This window comes from Diabrotica undecimpunctata, chromosome 8, assembly GCF_040954645.1.
Source record: "Diabrotica undecimpunctata isolate CICGRU chromosome 8, icDiaUnde3, whole genome shotgun sequence".
NCBI classification, from domain to species: Eukaryota; Metazoa; Arthropoda; class Insecta; order Coleoptera; family Chrysomelidae; genus Diabrotica; species Diabrotica undecimpunctata.
The window spans coordinates 65,576,966-65,600,937 of NC_092810.1; the positions used below are offsets into that span (position 1 = coordinate 65,576,966).

The following is a 23,972-nucleotide window of genomic DNA, read 5'->3' on the forward strand; positions in this document are numbered from 1 at the left end:
TAATTTTATCCTTTCTTGCACTCCACTCATCCATCTAAGCATTCGCATTTCCGCCACATGCATTCGTTGTTCCTCTTTCTTTTTAACTGCCCAACATTCAGTACTGCACATCGTAGCTGGTCTTATGGCTGTTTTATAGAATTTTCCCTCCAACTTCATTGGAATTTTTCTGTCAATCAACACACCCCTCGCTTCCTTCCACTTCATCCTACCAACTCTAATTATACTGCATGCATCTCCATGTCTTTCCTCATTACTCTGTAATACTGATCCTAGGTACTTGGAATTATTACTTTTCGCAATCATTTCACCATCCAAGGATATAATTTTATTTATAGTAACTCCATCTTTAAAAGAACATTCCAAATACTCTGTTTTTATCCTGTAATAAAATATTATATACAAATAAAAAATTAAGCACAATGTTTGCGACTGGTGCATATCGTTATTATTGATATAAGGTACACCCTGAAGTGATTCCAGCAAAAAGTAGACTCCTATGGAGCATGTCCATTATGGTCTGCATTTCTACAGATCCCGTCTGGACTACTTAAAACAATCTGCTATGCAGGCCACGCAATACTAACCTCTCAAAGTAAAGATAATTTACAACGTATGCTATACCAATTTAATGTATCCGTCAGAAAATTGTAACATGTCAATTTCCCCAAAAAAATACAAAATGCATGGTTATAACAGCAAATCTACTAAGACGTAAATTGGAGAGTCAGATAATAGAACAAGTGATAGAGTTTAACTATCTAGGCATCACACTATCTAGCTACGGAAAGCTCGAACCAGAAATGGAAGATCAAGTGAATAGAACAAACCAAGCTGCAAGATGTCTGAATGAAACAATATGGAGAAATAAAAATATCGGGAAAGAAATAAAACAACTGAGGGGACAGAGCTCAAAGGACAAATACGATTATATAAGCCGAATAACAGAATAGACCGAATAACAGCCGAATGACAGAGTAGTAAAAACAGCGAGAGACGGTTCTCCAATAGTAAGACGATCAATGGGAAGACTTGGAAAAACACTATCAATCTCCGAGAAATCATTAATAGGAATGCTTTACTTGTATATATCGCCACTAAACAGAGCTCTTTGAACGTGCCGAAGTCTTTCTAGCAAAACATGGGACCTGTAATCTAAAATTATCTATGGGTCATATATAACGGTTCTTAGACACATATTTATTTACGCTGCGTTGGTTTTGTGAAACAAAACAGGTCTTTTGGAACCTTACAACAAACTAAAATATTTGCGAAACGAATAATAGACAATCTTAGATGCCAAGATCTTTTGTACCGACCATAGGTGAAGACTATACACAAACAACCTCTTTGAAATCTACAATATAAAAGATTGTAACATTATAAACGTCACATGTTTGTTATTTTTCTTTAAATAATTAGTTTATTTCAATTTTATTCATTTATTAACTTTCTCTTTTATTTTACCATTTTTATTATAAAAATAGTTGGTGTTCAACTCTTCGATCAACTAAATATCCTATTTAATCTTTATTTTTCATTTTCAATGTTCACTTATTTTAGTTATATTTCCTGTATTCGACAACAGTCTCTCTATGCCATGGGCATATATAAATTTCTATGGTCCACTCTAAGCGGCAAACGGTATTTGTGAGTTGGCAATTCTTGACTTCTCTCTTAACAGTTTTGCTTCACTGCAGAAGTAGAGATTGCTTTTTATATTTTTGCCTATTTAAGTTGGATTCTAATTCTAAAATCATTTATACTGTTAGATCTGTTCCTGGGATGAGTACATTTCATATTTCTAGTTGATCAATTTTTTTTTAAATTTCCTATATTTGACTGTTTTTTTCATAATCTCCAATCTACGTGTATCTTTTCAAACCATATGCATGTAGAATGTTTATTTAATATAATTCATTTTTATTTAATAATAATTATATTCATTTAATCTTTGCCAATTTGTTATTTTCTATTAATACTGTAATTTTGTGCAATTTTCATAAAGCAATAAAATATTTTAAAACGTATGCAATCGCTAACTCAAGGTATATTATTTTAGTTTTTTTGGCCTGATTTGCATTTTTCTTGTCCCCCTTGCTCGGGAAAGACCTCCCTTAAAACCACATGGTCGACCATAGGGACTAATTATTATATTGCAGAAGGTGGCTGCTGCTATGGAAACTCACCATATCTCTGAAACATAATTCCAACCAGAATCTGGAACTAGAATCCGTACTAGCTGCATTCTACAATTCATCCAACCAGCATTTGAAGTCACCAAAAAGTAATCCTGTCCAACTACTAGAAGCCAACAATATTTGTCATAAGTATCCATTTAAACTTTTTGTTAAGCTATAGGCAAGATTTGCTTTGTTTATATTTTATATTAAAATTTCAATTTTATATTTTTTATGTACAATAAATACGATTAGTTAATATAATAGTTTATTTGTCCTAGCCAAACTCATATTTCAGATTTACTTTTAAGATAAGACGTTCTCACACTTAGAGACTTGGCTAGACGAGGCCTAACAATTGGCTCCCAAAGAAAGTTGTGAATTTTATTGTTATACATTGGCTCCCAACTTTCGGGGGTAGTTATATTTTTACAAGGTTAACTCAAAAACCAATTAAAACACGTTTTATACTTTACAATGTGTAATAAAATATCCTTACTGTCATCAGATTAGTTTCAATAAAGATAAGATATAATTATGATTTTCTACGTAACAGTATAGGATGATTATCTGTTTATTTCTTCTTCTACTTCTTCTTATTGTGCTTCCCTATCTTTTGTAACGTGAAATATCTGTTCAACACTAAGGTTAGTCCAATCTCTGATATCCATCAAGCAAGATTTCTTCTTTACTATTCCCAAGTCATTTCTTCCCTCTATTCTTTTCTTGCATGATGACGATATCGTTTCGAAGAATGTGGCCCAGATACGATGTTTTTCTTATTTTAATTGTGTTCATAAGCTTTCTGCCATGTCCAATTCGTCTTAACACTTCTTCGTTTGAGACTTTCGCAGTCCAAAGAATTTTAAGAATACGATTTATTTAGTGATATATCAGATTATTAGATTATTGAATAAATTTGGAAAATATAAAATTTTCGAGAAAAACTATTATAATTATTATAATCTATTCTGTAGACCTACCTGATTTCTTTTCAACTCTGCCTCATATTTTCTTTTTTCTAGAACACAAACATCAATGCCCATATCAGTTACTTCATTTTTCTTCTGCTCGCTTCGTGAGTCAAAATTAACGGGACTAGACGAAATACTCCTCAGAAAATTTGGATTTCGATTAAAGTTTGGGGAAGGCGTCGCTACCCTATTAACGTTAATGTTCTTGTTTGTACTGGAACTCTTAATATTTAATTCGTTGTGGTCGAAATTTACATTTTGATTTTTAGAGTGTTCAAATATAATAACTCTGTTATTGATAGTATTAGTATCATTGACTGTAACATTAACATATTGGTTTTGGTATGTCTTTTTCGAAAACGGCGTTTGAGCTTGTGATTTTCCTTGGATTTTGTCATTGGTGTTCAGTTCTGCATAATTGAGAGAACTCTGTGGCAGATTTTTGGCGAAATTCGTTAAATCCGGAGGAGCTTTTCCTAAAAATATATTCAACTATAAAAAAATTATACATTTCAATAAAAACAATAAACGTATTTAGTTTAAAATAAGAATTTGGTGAGCTATGACTATTGTATACCATTCAGTGATATTGGTTTAAACGGCATGCATACTTTTCGTTTTTGGATATCTCATTTGTTTCTGATTGTTAATCTATTTCAGGATACATTTCAATCAAATGATTAAATCATTCATAAATTTTACAATAAAATATTAACTAGAACAGATGTATATTGTGTTTGATCATATTAGCTATTTAACTTTCTGTAACTGGACCTAATCTTTTGTACATAATTCTAATCTAGTTAAACTTTATAATGTCAATGCTTTTGGTTGTTTAGGGGACATGCTTTTGATCTAATTTTTTATATTTTTGCAAAACCCATCGCTGTTTTATTCTTTTTCATTCCTAGTGCCTACATATACATTATTTCTTTCGTTTGTCCTTTTTTTACTTTTTCCTTAGTCGTTGCCATTGCTTTTTTTTGTGGCTTTAGCACTTAGCTATTTAGCCAATTACGTATTGAGATATAATAAAAGAAAAATTACTAATATCAATATTCTGATATAATTAATACTAAAGAAAAAAAAAGTGTATGCATATACGCATAAGTGCATAGATAAGTGTACATTATATAGTGTATACATACATAAGTGTATAATCTATACTATTAATTGCTAGTGCAAAAAGTGTATCTATTCGAGTCAAAAAAAACCTCATAAAATCCCTATAACTGAATCAAACAAAAAGAGAAAATTATAGCAAGAAAATACAAATATAAGGAACAACAGGGATACTCACTTCTCGTCCAGGGACCCATCAGGACATTTGTTTAAGACATTACTAGCAATAGGTCACGGAAAGAAAGGTAAATAAACAATTGGGTTAAAACAAAGGTTAACGAGCTTAGCGGAGATTGACTACAGACACACATTTGCACTATGCATAAATTTAATCAAACAATCATAAACTTTTTTATTATTAGTGGCCAACAGGTTATTTATTTGATATGGAGGAAATATTTGCAGAGTTTGCAAGTTGTTTAAAAGAGTTCCTGAATGCTGAAGATATTTGGAACACTTAAAAAAGATGTGGTTAAGATCTCCTTGTTCTATTGTTGCCATTGCTAGTTTTTGTTTTTCTGGTTCTATTTCTTAAATTAATTCCAGCCTTTTTTACAGCAAGGTTTCCTTCTTCTTTTTTATTTTTCCATCTGTATCCTACCTTCGTATTTCTCCATCTATCGTGAACGTTTTATATCCTCATTTCACATTTCTCTCATTATTCTTAAAATCGTTACATTTTTCTCTTATTTCTGCTTGTATTTTCCTCTCAAATCATCTTTGATATAAAATTTTTCATCTTTAATAATCTTAATTTTTACCAAAAAAGTTCTTTCACATAGTTTTACAGCGTTTTCTATTTTTCTGAAGGTGATTTATTATAAAACTTTCAACGGTATTTTTCATTATAATTTAATTTCTAGAGTCTACGTTAAGTCCCGTTACTACAATGTCTTTTCTCTTTATCTCTTTCTTAAAATACTCTACTCTAGATTCATCTTGAGATAGAGTATTCTCATTTCATTCTGACAACATAGTTTTCCTTTTTCAAGACATACATTTTCTCTTTCCTAAATTATTTATTATCAAATACTTATTTGTTTTAATTCAAGGTTTTTGACAATTTGTGTAAAACTTTGGTTCTTATCTCTCCCTAAATAAAATATCTTCATCTGTTTTAATTTTACATCCCATTAACAATAAACCTATCATTATACACATTAAAAAAGTGTTTCCTTTAAGAATCTTGGTAAACTATTTTGATACGTTGCGGGTATCTTCTTTGTTACACATTGATTCCATTTTCTTATCCCACGCTTCCCTCTGCATCCCACATGAATTTAAAAGAAATATCTGGAGTTTTACAGCCAGAAAAGGCGTTTGTAAAATAGAAGGCTATTAGGCCTCTGATAAATAGTATGTCAGGGTATCTCGGTTAATGCTCAAGTCAGGAGTTCGAGATGGTTGCCCCGCGTTCTGGCTCCGGCTAAATATTTACCGGCAAGTTATAGAAGCCACCGAGGAAGTGAAAATTAGCTTTGAAACCTCAGTATAAACTTCTAATTGGCCTTCAGAGATCTGAGTTCCAATATGGCGCTAAAAAGTGTTCAGTTGCAGTCCATTAAGTTCAAGTTTGTGGTGAAAGCAGAACTAACTGTAAGTCATAATATCTGTTTTTCGTTCCGTTTTTCTTTTTGATGAAACAAATTAACATAAGCTAAAATTTACTATGGAAACAAAGTAAACATTTAATAAATAATGTAAACTTGCCAGTATTAAGAGAAAAATCTATCAGGGCATTTGGGTTGGGTATTTTAAAACTTTTTTATGTCTAGTAATTTAGTAATCAAAGAATAACCATTATTTTTTAAATTGTTACACCAAATTTAGAGGTTTATTATATTATGTAACAAATTCTCCTACCTACATATCATGATACGTTAATGATCGAGGTAAATTCTTAATTTTTTATTTATTTTCATTTTTTTTTTATTTTGAGTAACATTCATTATAAAGATTTTTGTTTTAAAAATCTATTTTTTTAAAGGACATTTCTGTTTATGTAATATATATTTTAAGATCTGTCCAACTCGTTAGTTAATATATTGAGCTTTTGCTCTAACCAGTAAAAAACATAGTTAGTAGGTAACAACATATTTCTTATTTTTAATTAATTGTGATGTGATTGTTTCTTTTTCTTTGGTTATTCCACTCTTAACTCTTTCCACATCTAAGATGCTTCGAGTTTTTCCTATCTTTCAGTTCATCATAAAAAAAAAATAAGGTTAAGAAACCGTTTTAAGTATCCAAAGTCACAGTATTTTGACCCACTTCCCAACGCTCTCCGTTGTGTATTACAGACAGCTAGCAGCTGTTAGCATTGTGTACGACTTTAAACCTGGCTGTATTTGTTTAATTTGGATTCACATACTGAATATCTCTTCTGGGATTATTCTAAGTCACAAAATTATCTGTTACTTTTATTATGGTGTATTATATTACCAAATACGGAAGTCCAGTAACTCGGGTCGAAAATAGGACCTTACCTCTTAATTCTGTCGGACTGCATGGATTTAGCTGAAAATTTGAATTTAACTTTGCCTTGCCCACCTTTGCAAAAGTTATACATGTGCGAATGTTTTTAAGGAGTTAAAACTACCCCTAAGTGGAAAAAATAAAAAAAAAACAAATAGGATAATTTGTACTTTAATACAAATTTTCAACACTCAGAAACCGACGCTTATGACGTAAATAACGTTAAAAAATATTTTTTTACGGTGTAAAATGCTTAAATTATTAATTAAAATCAATAACAATTCATTCTACGCTTGTAAAATGATGTTTCACTGGTTTCAAATTTTTCGTGCTTTCGGCTTACAAAGTCATCCTCAGAGGTATGTTTCAAGTTTTAAAAAACACCACTACTTAAGATTTTGGTGAAAAAATCCACAGTGTTCCTTTATAAAGGTTAAGTCACTGCTTTTTTTTTTTCAAAGAAAGTTTTTTTCAAGAACATTATACACTCGCGATCATAAAATCCGGGTCACCTTGAAAATCACCAATATTTCATTTTCAACGAGCTTTATCGTAAATAATAATAACACAAATACAAACTAATGCATGTTTCTGGGAATTGTTGTCGACTTAGCGGTTTCCTTTGCAACAAAGAATTTCAATAGTGCCGATTTCGCTGGAAAGCGCACACTTCCCAAAATGAACGGTACCTGTAACTGCCGCTTGTTTTAAATGTCTCATTTGTGGTTCGACTTTCTGTTCAAACGCAACGAACAAACGTTTATTATTGCCACCATTAGTGTTTATTAGTGCCATTATTAGTGTTTATTATTGTTTATTTTTTGTCAAAAATACCCTTGACTGTCGTTGAAACGACACAAATTGTTGCGCTTGTGAAAGAGGGTCACACTTAACGACAAGTCGCAAGAACTATCGGCGTAAACCTTTCTTCGGTTCAACGAGTGCTTCAATGCTTTCAGGAGAAGGGTTTGCTATCCAGACGACCTGGCTCTGGGCGAAGAAGAATGACCACGGTACGAGATGACCGTTTTCTTGTGTTTCAGGCTTTACGAAACCGGACCTCAACTGCGATTATGCATCGAAGTCGTCTAGAGAAAGTACGAAATCGCAATGTAAGCGCTGCAACAGTCAGGAGAAGACTTCGTTCTTTTGGACTATCATCTCGGGTAACGGCTACAGGACCGCCACTTCGCCTGGCGCATCGAGTTGCACGACAAGCTTTTGCTCGACAATACGCGCATTGGGGAATTAACGATTGGAACAAAGAGTTATTCTTAGATGAATGAGCCGTTTCGGCCTAACTGGATCCGATGGACGTGTAAGAGTTTGGAGAAGAACCGGTGAATGATTTTCACAAGCTTGCATTGCTCCACTTGGTGGAGGCTCGGTCATGGCTTGAGGAGGTGTATCTTCCGACTTCCGCACAGAATTACCCTTCATCGAAAATGGGTCCTTAACTGCACGAAGGGACATTACGGAGATTCTGGAAGAACAAGTTATGCATACCATGACAAGGCTTGGAGAAAACACACTGTTTTTATGCAGAACAACGCTCGAACGCACGTTGCCACGATCAGTATGCAATACTTGGACGAGGTTGGAATTACGAGGTTACCCTGACCAGCTAAGTCTCTGGACCTGAATTCTATCGAACATATCTGGGACGATTTGAAAAAACGTATTCAACCCCTAACATCTCCTCCTCCTACATGAAAAAAAAAAGTTATTACTGCACCAGAGGCAAAAATATTCCAGAAACTTGAAATTTTCAAGGTGACCCGGATTTTATGATCGCGAGTGTAGTTTATATTTTTTAGAAATTTTCAAAATAGCCGAAACAATTTAATATAACTTTTTTCAAAAACAATACATTTTAAGCCAGTCAAACTCCTGGATCTAATGAAGAACACTAAACTAAAATGTATTGTGGAAGGTATACCTACGATTAATATTGATTATGGTGGAAATTAGGTTCGAAGAGCACAACTTTAACGAGCTGTAACTTACTCAGTTTACATGTAAATGACTTTTTGTAGTGCTCATTTTAAAGATCTTTTCATGGAATATAAAAAACTTTTATATAATTACCCCCGAAAAATCAACTATTTTCTTACAATTTAATGTTGAATATATTGATACAAATAATTTGCAAAAAAAAGTCACTTTTCACCGACCATATCTTACTTTGTATTGTATCTATATTTTTTAAAAATGAATCTCATTCTTCGTTTATAAGCTTCATTTTTGTTTGGCATTCTTTTTCGATCAAAGACATATTTTTGTGTTATTCATGAAAAACCGTAACTTTTTTTCAATAAAAATTCGTGTTTTCAACCATAAACAGTATTGACTTTCTGAGAAAACTCTATAAAACAAAAGTTGTTTAGAATTAGTTGTTGAGCAAAAGAATTTACACCTTCGAGAAAAGGTGGCAACATGAGGCGGAAGCATACATCGGCGTTATTTAACTTTTGTTATTACTTAAACACTTTCCCATCAACTCACCAAATTTTAAGTAGTGAATCGGTTCAGTCAGAAAAAATTGAGGGGGGGGGGAGGTTAATAGTCTGAGTAACTGGAGTAGGGTCTTTGTTTTCTTAATAACGGATATATCTGTCATGTTCAGTGTCAGATGTATCAAGATGTCACACTTAGTACTTCTCGACCATTTCTCTTCATTCCTCTTTTTATTATTTATGATATTTATTAGCGTCTAGTCATTTTCCCTATCTTTTACATTTATTACAGAGTTGTGTTTAAGGATTATCCATTTTATTTGTTAATTTGTAAATCTAAATAAGTTAAAAAATTAAATAACACTTGCAAATATTATTATAGTTTATAGTGGTGTCAATGACCAAGAGCGGTCCAGACACAATCATTTGATTAAATTGAACAATTTGATTCAATTGAAAGTAATATTTAAAAAAATCTCGTACATTTCTAAATGATCATTCTCTAGTTATTAACTTGTAAAAATGTTAATGTAAACATTTAAATTCGAATAGCACTGAAAACAATACCCACCTATAACATCTTTTACAGGCATATTGACTGTAACTACATTGGACGGAAAAACTTTTGGCGATATGGATTTTTTGTAGTTTTGAGCTGCCAGGTATTCAAATTTGGATACTTTGGTCATGATATTTGATGGTGGTTCATCGCTACCACTATCGGAAAGAGATTCTCTAGGGCTTTTTCTAGGCGCTACAGGTGGTTTCTTATTAAATTTACTCATAAAACTGTTGTCGGGTTCGAATGTTATAGGAGCCATGGAAATCCTAGGATTTGGTAGCACCGATTTCATAAGTTTGGCTTCGGCAGGATGATTAAACCTCATATAGTTTGACCTACCAATTGTGAGCATACATCCTGAAAATAAATAATAATAATAATCATTACTCAACTTATAGATATTTCTGGTCAAAATTAAACACGATAAACTTATCGAATTGCATAAAAATAAAAAATATCTTGAACTCTGAATTAACTCTAAGAAATACCATCGACCTTACTAAAACACATCCCTTCCCAATCCCGGATACCTCGCCTTGGAATAGACCAATCCCACATCAATCACTTGTCTATTGAATACAGTAAACATGAAACCTCAAACCTTCTCATAAGGCAACACTTCAAAGAAATTATAAGCAAGTACCAATTCCAAACAATTTTGTATACAGATGCCTCCAAAAGCGAAGCAGGCGTTGGATGTGCTGTTACCACACATGATGAAGTAATAAAATCATCTTTTTTACCGAATTTATGCAGCGTATACACTGGAGAACTTTATGCGATACTAGAGGCTTTTAAAAAACTAAAAACAGTTCATAAAAACCAAGCAATATGCACAGACTCCCTGTCGTCACTACAATCGATAAAAAGCCTATACTCTCAGCATCCCTTAGTTCAAGAAATCCATAGGACACACAATGCACTCGCTTTTCAAGGTGTAGATGTCACGATCATCTGGCTACCAGCCCATGTCGGGAAAAATTTGAACTTCCAAATATGTCTAGAAACGAAAAAGCTGTCATCCGAAGATTAAGAATAGGACATACCCGATTCACACATGAATATTTAATGAAATCCGAGCCGAAGCCCAATTGCCAAATCTGCTCAAGTGTATTAACCGTGAAACATATCCTGATCGAGTGTCCCCGGTACGCAAAACACAGAGTGCAACATAAACTTACGTCAAATATCAAAGACGTTTTAAACTCGCCCGATCAAGTCTTTAACCTAATTGGTTTCTTGAAAGACATTCAGTTTAACAGATTATGACCCCTTGTTTTCCATGTATTTTACCTTTAACTTATATCTTAGTGATAAAACTGTTGTATTATTTAGTCATAGGTTCTAAGCTTATAGATTAACTTACTGTAGCAATTAGTAACATGTATTTATTGTAATAATTATTATACACAATATTGTTTGTGTCAATGGCCATTGCAGCCGAGACACACTAATTTAAAAAAAAATTGGTAAGTGTTTTTCTACCACTTTTATGTTTTTGTTGAATATTATATTATATTTAATAAATATCCTAAATATTTTTTTTAAATTGCACAGATTTGTATAGAATTGACTTATTTATATAATGTTTTCATACCGAGTGCTTTTATGTAGCTATCCTCCAAATAGTAAAATCGATTATAAATTGTTTGGCTACTTTTTGAAGAATAATGTTCCATCTGGCATCTGGCACGGAAAATAATATGGAATAAGTAAAGTGAATGGCATTAAATTAAAAACAACTTTGTTTCTCAAGGAGGGTATGCGTTTAAAGCAGGCATACATTGACCTATAGTAGGATGTTTCTTTATTGTGATTGTTGTTTTAGTTACTACTGGCGGTTGATTGATCTGATCGGGTGTCCTGCGGAGGAGGTAACACTTCCCGTGTTTGAATCGGTACCAACAGAGTGTTACGACGTCGTTTCAGCATCCCTGCTTCGTCAGACACGTCAGACACAGGAAAGGCCAACGAATATCTCCTGCTTCTTCCTACTTTAAGTGGTAAGCGTACAAGGGTGCCATATACTTTGATGGCGATAAACAAAAATTGTTTAAAAATATCGTTTTCTGCCCTTTGCGGTATACGAAATTTGCAAAAGAGACTGAAATGACATCATAACACTCTATTAATACCGCTTTAAACATAGGAAGTAGTAGATGGCACAACTGTACGCTAACCACTTGAAGTGGGAAATAAATAGGAGACATTATTTGGCCTTTCCGTGTTTAATTTTTAATTCATCAAAGCGATGGTAAGCTTTTGCTGAAAGTTGTTGTTAGTACAATTAAACCTAGAGCTAAGAATAATACTATTACAGGAATTAATATTAAACTCAAGAGTCTTCCTGGTTAAACCACGTCGATTATCATTGCGCCCAGCTTTCGACATCCTCTTCGATGTCTTCTTCAGGCCTTCCGAGGTCTCAGTCTCCCAAGCCTCCAGACACTACTACACTGATCACTAATCAATGCATTACTGATGCTCGAAATAGAGGACTGGTCATTTATACCGTCGATGGTGACGTGGTTTGGGTGAAGGCTGGCGTTTCACTCTTTACAAACATTCCTATAGACGAAACTCTAAACATTCTGAAAACTAAATATACTGTCCAGCAAGACCATGCTTCAGCTCACGATGGAGGTGGAAACTGATTCATACCTACCGTTTCACGACGTTATCATAAAGAAAAACCAATCCCAAGGTTTTCATCACCATGTTTATCGAAAACCCACCCATACCAATTGTTACTTGCATATCAACTCTCATCATCCCCCTTCACAAATGAATTCAGTCATTAATACGCTTGTCTCCAGATCAATACGCCTTTGCGATGATGCAAGTAGACCCACTGAACTCTCTAGTTTAAAATTGGCCCTCATTCCAAACGGTTACCGCGAAAATCACATCAATAGAAGCATCCACAGACATTAATCTCCCACTCAATCTCAACCCAAAGACTCAGACTCTCATCATACGAAAGATTTTCTTCCATACATCAAAGGTACCACTGAGAAAATCGACAAAATTCTAAAATCAAGACGGAAAAAGACAATATTTACCCCCAACAAAATCTTTCATCTCTTGTCTGATCAATCAAAGACAACATTCCAAATAAACAACACGGAGTTTATGAAATTCCTTGTGCAAACTGCCCCCGATCCTATATATGCCAAACAAATCGTAGAATTCAAAATAGGATTTATGAACATTCCATTTCTGTTTGCAATTCCGACTCAATTTCAGCTCTAGGTCACCACCATCTTCATACAGGTCACAAAATTAATTTTGAAAACTTCAGAACCATACCCCCCATCATATAAACCAAATATAAACCAAGAATATTCCAAGAGGCCATAGAAATTCAAAAAACGCCAAATTGTCTCAATAAAAGAGATGACGACATACGGTTACCTTCGACCTCGAGACCTCTCATAAAGAAAATACCGTCCGGTCCACACGTCAATCAAAATCCTACTGTCAGAAATGTTCGCGCCAACCCCCCCGAAAATTCCAGCGCCAATCCCCACGCTAACTCCCACGCCAACATAAATATATACATATATATGTTACGGACAATAACGTAAATCCGGTCAATACCGTTATTAACCGGCCAATATCGACAATGACCTGTTGAATTAGTCATGATAATTTTAAATTCTTGATAACATTTTTATCATTGCCCGGCCAAAGGTACATGTACTTACATTTAAAAGGTGCGAATTTAAAAAGGTGCCATCACCTCACATTTCTATTTAAAAGTTTGCGTTTTTGTCATTCCAATACTAATTGGGGTAAATTTTACGTTCCCTTAAAAAAATGTAATCCTTTATCATCGACCTAGTGACATTAATTATGTTAGTTACTCAAATTTACTTTATAGACATAAGTAATAACTACATTTTCAATTTAACAGACAAAATTTTACCCATTTTTGGGATGTTATAAATACTTTTAGGTTTTTCACTGATGATGATTTTTAAAAATTATCCATTTTGGATAATTTTTAAAAATTTTGATAATGAAATTTTATACCATTTTACAAACAGGTTTTACTTCATTGTAAGTTTTTTTAAACTATGGTATACAGCCAACCACGTGGAATTTCCCTTTTAAATACCGATACTATTATTGCGGCAATTGCCTTGTTCAGCTAAAGATAGTTAAATAAACCTCATAAATCAATGTTAACCAATCTAGCACACCTATTAGAAAAAAAATTTATGGTCGTGCAATGAAACTTTTTAAGATCTTCCTACAAAGTGTAGGAAGATCCCTGCGTCTAAGTTGCCGAATTCTATTTATCAAATAAAAAATATATATAACAATAAGAAGCTTCCTACATCCTATTATAATACAAACTTACAAACAAATTAGTTATTTTTCGGTACAGCTTTAAATTATTTAATTTGCGTTGAAATTTAAAAAAAATCAACGTAATAATGACAAAAATATTTACCTTGAGACAATCTTGTTGGACTAGTCACCTTTAAACCATCGATAGAAAGATTTTCAGAAAGGGGATATATGGTCACAATTCCTTCGCTGTTTTCTATGTGGCAGTGTAGAGGCAGAACACCAGTTCCTTGCACCGGAATATCAACGTTTGGACCACTACCTACTGTAACTCGGCCTAAAATAGAAATAAAGTATTAGGTAAAGATATTCGTAATTTCGAAAAATGAATATTTCTACGTTTTAATGATTTTCATTAACACAAAAAGTTAAAAATAAGAGTTCATCTCTCCCAACATCTAGTGTGATAATTCTTATTAAAATTATACTGGTATGTGTCGAGAAAAAGATGGCACACAGAATCTTTTGTCATGGAACTTGGTTTTAAAAATGTTAAATTTTAACTCTAGATTCGTTGATACGCGTAATCAAAACATGACCACGGATTTGTCTCAAAAAGATAACACATAGCTGATTTTAAACGACATATTAATATTGAGGTTGATTAAGATTTTGAATAAAATATGAGTCTGATCACTATGATTAAGACATTTCGAAAAACGCTTAGATTATTGTCGATAAATTCATTATAATTGCAGGAACAGAAGGAAATCTCAAAGTTTTCTATCTTATGAATATGTTCTTGACTATATATACTGTCCTTTGTCTTTTCCAGGTAATAATTCTGAGAAAAGAACATAAATCCTGAAAGTTGAAAATTTCTGGAATTTGCGATATTTCGAGCGTATCGCTTCACAGTGTTCTTTAAATCAGAGTAAAGTACCTATTTTATTGTTATATTGTACATCATAGAATAATTTTCTAATATTAAGAATAATTCAGACTTTCGAAATGATCAGTTGGTGGCTCCCAATAGCTTGTAATATTGCTAAGAGTCTTACAATATTACAATGTCTTAGAATGTTATCACAAGAATTAACGATACACCAATTTAGTGCTTTCTGTATCTATGCACCAGCCTCGTCTGTAAAAATTGAACAAAACTCGAGATTTTGGTTATTTTTCAGTCTTGTTATATATTGTTAAGCCTTGTTTTGTGAGTATTGTTAATTTGCTTAGTTTGGAATTGAATATTATATTAGTTAAAGTTGGGAAGTCAGAATGAGAAGGCAATATGATGGTTGGTTTGCATATGAGAACTTCAATATTTTGGTAAGACAAAATCAAATTTTGGTAAAATATAAGGCTTGTGAAATTATAATAAGGATACAAATTCGTTATGATAAAAGATTCTGTAAGAGAAGTAAAGTTTTTTATCTACCAGTAAACATTTATTAAATTTTCTGACATCTGTTGAGATCAATAAGTTTTGTTGCAGGACAGCTGGTACTATAAATCCTAAAATAACCATAACTGGTACTTGACTACCTGAAGTAAAGAGTATACGGATTTTAGGACTTACGTTCGTCAGTGAACTTAATTGGAAATGCCATTTAAAAGGTCTCAAAACTAAGTGCATGACAAACCTTAACATATTAAAAACGTTGTTCAATCATTATTGGAGTACAGACGAAGACTCACTGCTTCAGATTTATAGATGTCTTATTCGTTCTAAAATAGACTACAGCAGTTTCATATGTCAGCTAGCCCCATCAGATTTAAAACTTCTAAATTCTGTACACAACACTGCACTTCGAATTTGCCTTGAAAGCCTTCAAGTCGAGCTCAGCAGAGAGTTGATATAGAAGAGCCAATGAAATCCTCTCTGGCTACGTCGCCGGCAACTCCTTTTAAAATATTCGTCTTGAATCTTAACCAACACCGAAAATACAGCCTATAAATTACTAAGTAATGACCTTTTAAACTCTCCTTCTCCTATTAAACCTCAATCTATGCCACAGTCTCTCTCTCCCTCTCTCTGTCCAATGGCGCTACAGCCCAAATCGAGCCTTGGTCTCCTCCAAACTATGCCTCTAACCTTGCCGGTCCCGCGCCGATCTTCTCCAGGTTCTCACGCGTATCAAATTTTGCGCGTCCGCTGCCAGTTTATCTTCCCACCTTTTCCGTGGTACTCTTTTGGTCTTGCGCCCTGAATTTTACTATCTAGGGTTCTAACCTCTAATCTAGGGCTAACCTTCAAACTATGCCACAGTATCTCTCACCACATCTGAAGAATATCGATTTTTCAGCCACGGAATAAATCGATAGCAGATTTTAATCTCTCGTTAATTAATTACGATAACCATCAGACAAATTCACAATTTCTAAGGCAAACCTTTAACGAATTAATCGCTAACAACAGATATGGCCAAATTGTATACAAAGATGCTTCTAAGAGTCGTATAGCTGTTGGATGTGCTGTAACTTCAAATATAGATTTAATCATATCTTGCAATCTCCCGCTCTTCTGCTGCATACATACTGCTAAATTATTATCTATTCTCCAAGCTGCAAACTCATTTATTATCTATTCTCTCAAAAGTATGTATACAGTACATCCTTTGTTTCAAGCTATTCAAAACTCTTTCGATAGTTAGATCTCTCTGGAAGTATCCCCATGACCATGATCTGGATTCCGTCTCATGTAGGAATCCCTGGTAACGAACTCTCCGGATTTGTCTGGCTAATTGGCTCGGCCAAGGCCATCAAACTAAAATAAAAAAAAACTATCCGGCCTCTTTACAAAGCAAGCCTCGTCTTCTAATATTGCCAGTGAAAACATACAACTACATACAGATTGATTTACAGTCGTATAGACAGTCAGTCGTATAGTATATAATCGTTTCCAACCGGATAATGCCAGACAGCAGCAGTCATTGTAGGTTCATTTGTGACTGCTAAGTTACCGATTTTTCCTTGCCGGCTAAGTCGCCTGATTTCTCACCCATCATACTAGGTAGAAGGTTGGGTCTGTTTAATACCTTCATAATGAATTAGTGTCACCCAAAACATGAAGATCAAGTTGCTTGGGAATCAATTTCTTAAGACGACAATCGAAAGATAACTCGGAGAGTTGTATTAACTTCAGAGGGATACCTAAGGGGTGTCGGATTTTCAATGCCAACCAGTATACATTTTACATATTAAAATGTTAAAATATTAAAATGTTCAATCAAAATCAGAAATTCGCTCAAGAATAGAGCAAATAGAGCAGCCTTGTTGAGGATGAGGAAATTTCTGAGTAACCAAAGACTCAATTTGCAAATCCGACATCGGATGGTAAAATGTTATATCCACTCTATTCTTCTTTATGGTGTCGAAGCCTGGACTGTTAATGTTGACTTAATGAGAAAACTGGAAGCTTTTGAGATATGGCTTTTTATGAGAATTTTGAAGATACCATGGACCGAACATATTACGAACGAAATGGTGTTGCACAGAATGGGAAGAGACAGAGAACTTTTGACCACCATTAAAAGGCGAAAGACAGCATATTTGGGGCACATACTTAGATTTGATGAGTTGTTGCAGCTGATTATGAAGAGTAAAATCGAAGGAAAAAAGGGGTCCTGGTAGACGACAAATATCCTGGCTGAAAAACATTCGCGACTGGACCGGGTTAAACACATAGACGCTCTTAAGAAAAGCAGATGATAGAGACGAATTTGCAATGGTTATATATAGCCAACCTTCATTAGAGGAGACGGCACTAGAAGAAGAAAATGTTCAATGCCTTCCTTTTTGAAGTTCAAAAATTGTCTGATCATCTCCTGCTTTTCTGTGGTTTAAACTTTTCTCCTTTCTTTTACTTGTCTGCAATGTTTTAATTTAATTAGGTATCTGATTTTAATCTTCGGGCTTCCTATATGTAGCCAATAATATTCATATATGTTATTCATTAAAATAACTCCTTAATTTATTTTTAGTGGTCGGGAATATAAGAATTCGTTTGGTGCCACATCAGGACTGAGTGGAGGATGACCTATTAATTCGATGTTAGGAAGACTAAAACGAAGATGTCCAAGAAAAACCACTTCTGTCTGTTTATTGAAGCTGGATGCTATTTTTAGATCATATTATTGTTAAAAAATATAGCAAAACTATATTAGGAACCATAAAAGAATATTAAAAAATGTGAAGTAAATAAAATGTTGATAGATTACTTATGAAAATCCCAACTAAAAATGTCTACTGTTAAGCCAATGTTTTATACTCGTAACATCATAAAATTGAACAACTGATAGGAAATACAACACTTTTAACAAAAAAAATTGACTAACATTGCCTTTTCCTTTCGCCTGACTAACAACTTTCTTATCACATATCTTTCTTGTAATATCGACTTAGAACAAATATTTCTATTAAAATAAATTGAAATTTCAATCTTTGTCCTGCTTATTAATAACACTATCATAATTTGCCTCTAAAAGATCATTAATATTCATAAGCCGTTTTTACTTTTTGGTAATAATGTACATGATCGTAAACTTTAGTACTGCCTTAATGACACAGATAAACAAGTCAATATTTGTTTTTTATTATTCACACAATGACTTTCAAATATAGTAGTGTAAAGAAGTAGAAAATTGAACGGAAGTTAATGGAGATGACACAGGTACTTTCTGATCGGTACTAAGAACATTATTCTGTTGGATTAATCTTATAAATACGCGTAAACTAATTTCCATACTTCCTAAATTTATTGATATCTGCCATTTTTTACATTAAACCACAATTAAAATATTAATGTAATAAAATAATGTGCTGCTAAACAAAAAACTAAGATCAATTTAAAAATTAGATAGAAAATTTTGTTTTCTTAAGAAAATGTTAATTAATTTTATTGTGATTGGTCAAAACGCGGCATTTTTTACACAAGAGAAATATACTTAAATCCCAAATGGGTTCATTTGTATATGAGATTACACCAGCAATTTTGATTATGTTTTCTCTTACTCATTCCTTGCCCTTGTCAGGGCGTGGTGACACGTGGGGATTTTTCCACCCGAGTCTTTATTTGATCTGCCCATCGTTTGGAGATGTTTCTCTGGGTCTTCGCCCTTCTACTTTCAATAGTTTCATGGTCCCCGTTCTTCTAGTTATGTGGCCGAAGTAATTTAGGTATGCTCGGTTTACATTTTTTAATAGCCGTCTTTTATATGAAGCTTTTCCAGAATTGACAGGTTGGTTCTCTGTTCTGTCCAGGACACGCGTATAATTCTTCTATAGACCCACATTTCGAAGGCTTCGATCTTACTCCTATCGCTTTTTTGAGAGTCCATATTTCAGCTGCGTATGTAGCAATGGGAAAAATAATGACATAGACATCTAATTAATTTAGCTGTCGCAATTGCCATTGTTAGTTATCAGGGAGCCCAAGTATTTGATGTGTGCAAGTGATTGGAGGGGATACGAGAAACGATCGTGCTCGTGCACAAAACTTCTATCACAAATTAATGCAACGAGAAAAGTGGATTTATGTCATAATAAAGCAGAAGTAAGTAACATAATCCAAATTCTGCATTCTTACTCCCGATTTCGTAATAAGTTTGACGTGAACATTAAATTAAAGTTCACTTTAAGGTGTAAATTTCAATTATAATCATGTTGGTTCTAGTTTGTTCAATTTAGTCTAAAATGACAATTAGTTAAAGTGAGCTTTAGGCTATCATTATAAAATTGGGCGTTAATGTCGCTCCAAAATATTGATATGATATGCAATTATTAATTGTATTTTACAGTGGATATGATAGTTGGTTGAAAAGGTATTTTATGATTTATTATCTGGAATTCAGATTTTATTATTGCATCCATATTAATGGTAATACTGCAATTTAATAATTAATTTTATTTACTACATACAATGTTTACCTTTTAATAACCTCATAACCTCAATCTTAAATGTCAAATAATGAAATCTAAACGTAAAAAATATACCTACGAATTTTTACAGTTAAAAATTAAATCAAAATTTTTTCAAGTTAATTATTGATATATATTACAATAATTATTGCATTAAAAATTTAAGCCACTTTATTTCCAGCTCTTCGGATATATTATGCGAACTGAATCCAGTTATGGTCTCCTTCGAGCCATCCTGCAAGGAAAAATATTTGGAAAACAAGGTCCAGGAAGAACCTTAAAATCTGGTTCAATATACAACATCTGTGCAGCTTTTCAGCGCTGCTGCAGATAAGATAAATATTGCCATGATGATCGCCAACATTCGTAACGGATAGGCACATCAAGAAAAAGAATTTGCAGCTAATATAAAAACTAAAATAATAATAGTGCTAACAACTTCGCTGATTTATGCCACTAGATGTCGCTCTTCGGAACTTGCACATAGCGAATATATATTTGTATACCACTTCGAAACTCGCCACTATGTGCGCTAGATTATTATTTGCTCTGTCTACGATCATTATTTTTGTTTTTCCTGTGTTGATCTGAAGTCCTACTTCTTCGCTTCTTCGTTTCATGTAATTTCGTTAATTATTAATTGCTTAATTTGTATAAAATCAGGTTAATAAAATGAATTCGCCTAAACAAATAAATTTGAACTTAATGGTGTACAAATGGTTTGGTTTGAACCTCTAGAAACTGTTACTGCCAATCCGTAAAACGTAGATTAATTATGTCATTCAAGAAAAAAAGTGGTACAGTAGGCGATACTGTAGAGTAGCGCGAAGTTTAATACTGTTTCTGTATTTTTAAATTAAAAAAAAAAATATGAAACATATCAATAATTAAAATAACAAATTATGGTCTGTTTTGACATTTTGTATACCTAACGGCCACCCCCTCATTAGGTAGTCAAATAGACTCTTCCGCTGTGAATATATAAATATGAAAACTCAATAAGATGTTTAAAAATAAGAAGTTATATTAAAAAAAGTGGAACAGCAGGCAGTACTGTAAACTAGCGCTGAGCTTTATGTTTGCGCTGTTCGCGCTGTTTTCTGTATTTTTAAAATTTAAATATGTATTTAAAATTAAATAAAATAAATATATTTTAAACAAATTCAATAAATTATTATGTTTGCTTCTTTCGCCACCTGCTAACGTATTAACAAAGCATAAAATCATACGTTGTTTACTTATGACAAACCTGTCAAATTCAGACCAAATATTAATAATAAAATAAAATAACTAAATATCATTTCCTAGTAAATTTAATTATTATATAAACTAAATATGTTTAGAAATAATAATTGTATTTATACGAAATTATTTTAAAACGAGAATTATTATAAAAATTTAAACATATGATTCATTAATGTTAATTAAATTATTTTGGATTTCATGAGGTCGGATATAGGTAATATAGAGAGACTCATCAATAAGGGACGGTAGAAGGCTTAAGACCACGAGAAAGATCTCAAACAAGATGGATTGACCACATCATAGGAAGTTGTAAAAGAGCAGAGACAGAAATCCATGGACCATACACGACATCACGACGACCACCACCCTCCCTACAGAAAGTCAAAACTATATGAGGAGAAAGAGAGAGAGATGAATTAAAAATACAATATATTTTATTTAAATAAACTAAAAATATATGATTAAGTTTAGATAATGAAACTAACAAAGTTTACAAGTCAATAACCAAATAAAACTGTCCCAGTAAAGTAAAAAATATCCTAGAGTGTATAGAAAAATTATAATAAAAGTAAAATGTTCAGTTATTTCACTATCATTTACAAATGTTCAGTTATTTTACTAGCATTTATTAAAGTTGATCTGCTCCCCCTGCCCCTTATAACTATGTGTAAAGGAATCCAGTAAGGCCTCCATAGCTGCCGTTAGTGTGCCCCTCATAACCTTTGTGATTCCGAGGCAAGTAAGTTTTTGGACCTTGCGTAGTTTGAGGATATTACTTTTTTGGACTTCACTTATCAGATTTAGATGTAGTCCAGTGGGGTTAGACGAAACAAAGTCCTAATCTTGCATGGCCAAATTTTATTATTCTCGTGTAATTCTCAAATAGTAGTGTAAATTTAAAATAGGGACTGAATCCAACCGTTGCGTTAGCCGTCATCTTGAATTTGAAAAAGGGGAATCATTTTTGCTCAACATCTCCGCCATTTTCAACTTTTCGACAAGATCGTAAAGACTATTTCTCCTTTGCAATTTTTTCGTTCGGTCGATATTTTCCGAGTTAAGGGGGAAAATAGTGACTAAGTACAATTACTGAATTATCTTGTTTATTATTAACTTTACGACATAAATGTACATTAACAAAAATGGAAAGAATTACATTTTATACAATTTTCATCTCTTTTATTTTTTTTGCTGAAATCAATATTTAAGGTCTTAAGCCTAGCGAACCGTAGATGGTGACGTCATCAGCAGCAAACCATAAATAGGAACGAACCTACGACTTCGTGGAAATTTTAATTTCCACTTCGAAAACCGTTCTCAAAATAAAAAACATTAATAAGTTAAACAAATTTTGTTCTTTGTTACTTAATAAAAAAATTGATAGTTCATTCGATTACATGACATCAACTCTAACTTGAGAATATCCGTCAGAAAAATCATAGCACGTGATTCGTCTTTAAAAAGATAATCACATGCTATGATGACAGTAAAATTCTCCTGTTATTGATTCCATAATAAATCATGAGAAAAAAATCATTTATGTCTTTAAATAAAATACATATAAAATCAGAGTTTGGTGTTTATTTGAGACTAAACTAAATGTACGGTTTCCTGGTTTTTAAAGAGCATTTCCTGGTAGGAAGCATTTTTAAAGACGAATAGCACTTTTAAAGGCGAATCACGTGCTATGATTTTTATAACGGATATTCTCAAGTTAAATTTGATTTCGTGTAATCGAATGAACTATCTTACAATAAAGTCGTCCCAGGAACGCAACTGATATTACTAGCAATATTGGCAATGTAATTGTAAAGTCGTCTACTTTAAAATATATAATATATGTCTGAATTGTCAATATTAATGAGTCAGATAAAATTAAATTAGAAGATTTCTTCACTAAGTAACAAAAAACAAAATTTGTTTAATTTATTAATGTTTGTATTTTGAGAACGATTTCCAAAGTGGAAATTGAAACGTCAATAAACTCATTTTAAACTTAAATTGTGGCTTATTCCCATTAAAGTAGTTATTGCTTTAGGATATTACAAGACAATAGCTTCAGAAAAATATTGTCAATTTTTTTAAACAATGTTTAAAGCGAGTAAACAAATAATTTAAAAAATATCTACTATTATATAATAAAAGCCGTTCCAGCTGTTTGTAAAAAATTGAAATCCTTACAATTCTTACAATAAAAAAATTCACATTTTTAGAAATAATCAGTTATTAAACTTTAATAAACCATGCAAAAGATCTAATTTAGTAATTAAATGATGTTTAACAATCATTTATAAGAATATGACGCTTATATATTATATAACTATTATCACAATCGTGTCAAATACAATTAGTCACAAGTAGTGAAGTATCAAATTATTTCCTCTGGGATTAAAAGTATATAGAAGCAATTGAAGCCAATCAATTACTTTATTTGACCTGAATTAGAGAATTAAAAAATAATGCTAAGTTACCAAGTGAAAAAGACAATTATTTATGATTCTTGTTTATATTGTTACAAAATACGTATTTCATATTCTCATTTTAGCTATGCTTTATTAATTTAATATATCTTATGAATAATATCGTATTATTAAGTATTTATAGCTAGTTAGTAATTAATAAAGTGTAGCTAAAATGAGAATATGAAATACATATTTTTTTTTTGACAAATAAAGTCATTGATTGGCTCCAATTGCTTCTGATACCACAGCAGTATGCCGCAGTAGAGCCATCTCTAGGA

At 32.7% G+C, this 23,972-nt stretch overlaps 1 protein-coding gene across 1 annotated transcript in view; it reads right to left on the minus strand.

Annotated features, from left to right (window-relative positions):
• LOC140447648 (uncharacterized) overlaps positions 1–23,972 on the minus strand; it is a 221,085-nt gene that overhangs the window by 83,644 nt on the left and 113,469 nt on the right. The window contains 3 exon segments of the mRNA XM_072540422.1: positions 3,164–3,630; positions 9,779–10,126; positions 14,229–14,402. Coding sequence (XP_072396523.1) covers positions 3,164–3,630; positions 9,779–10,126; positions 14,229–14,402 — 989 coding nt within the window.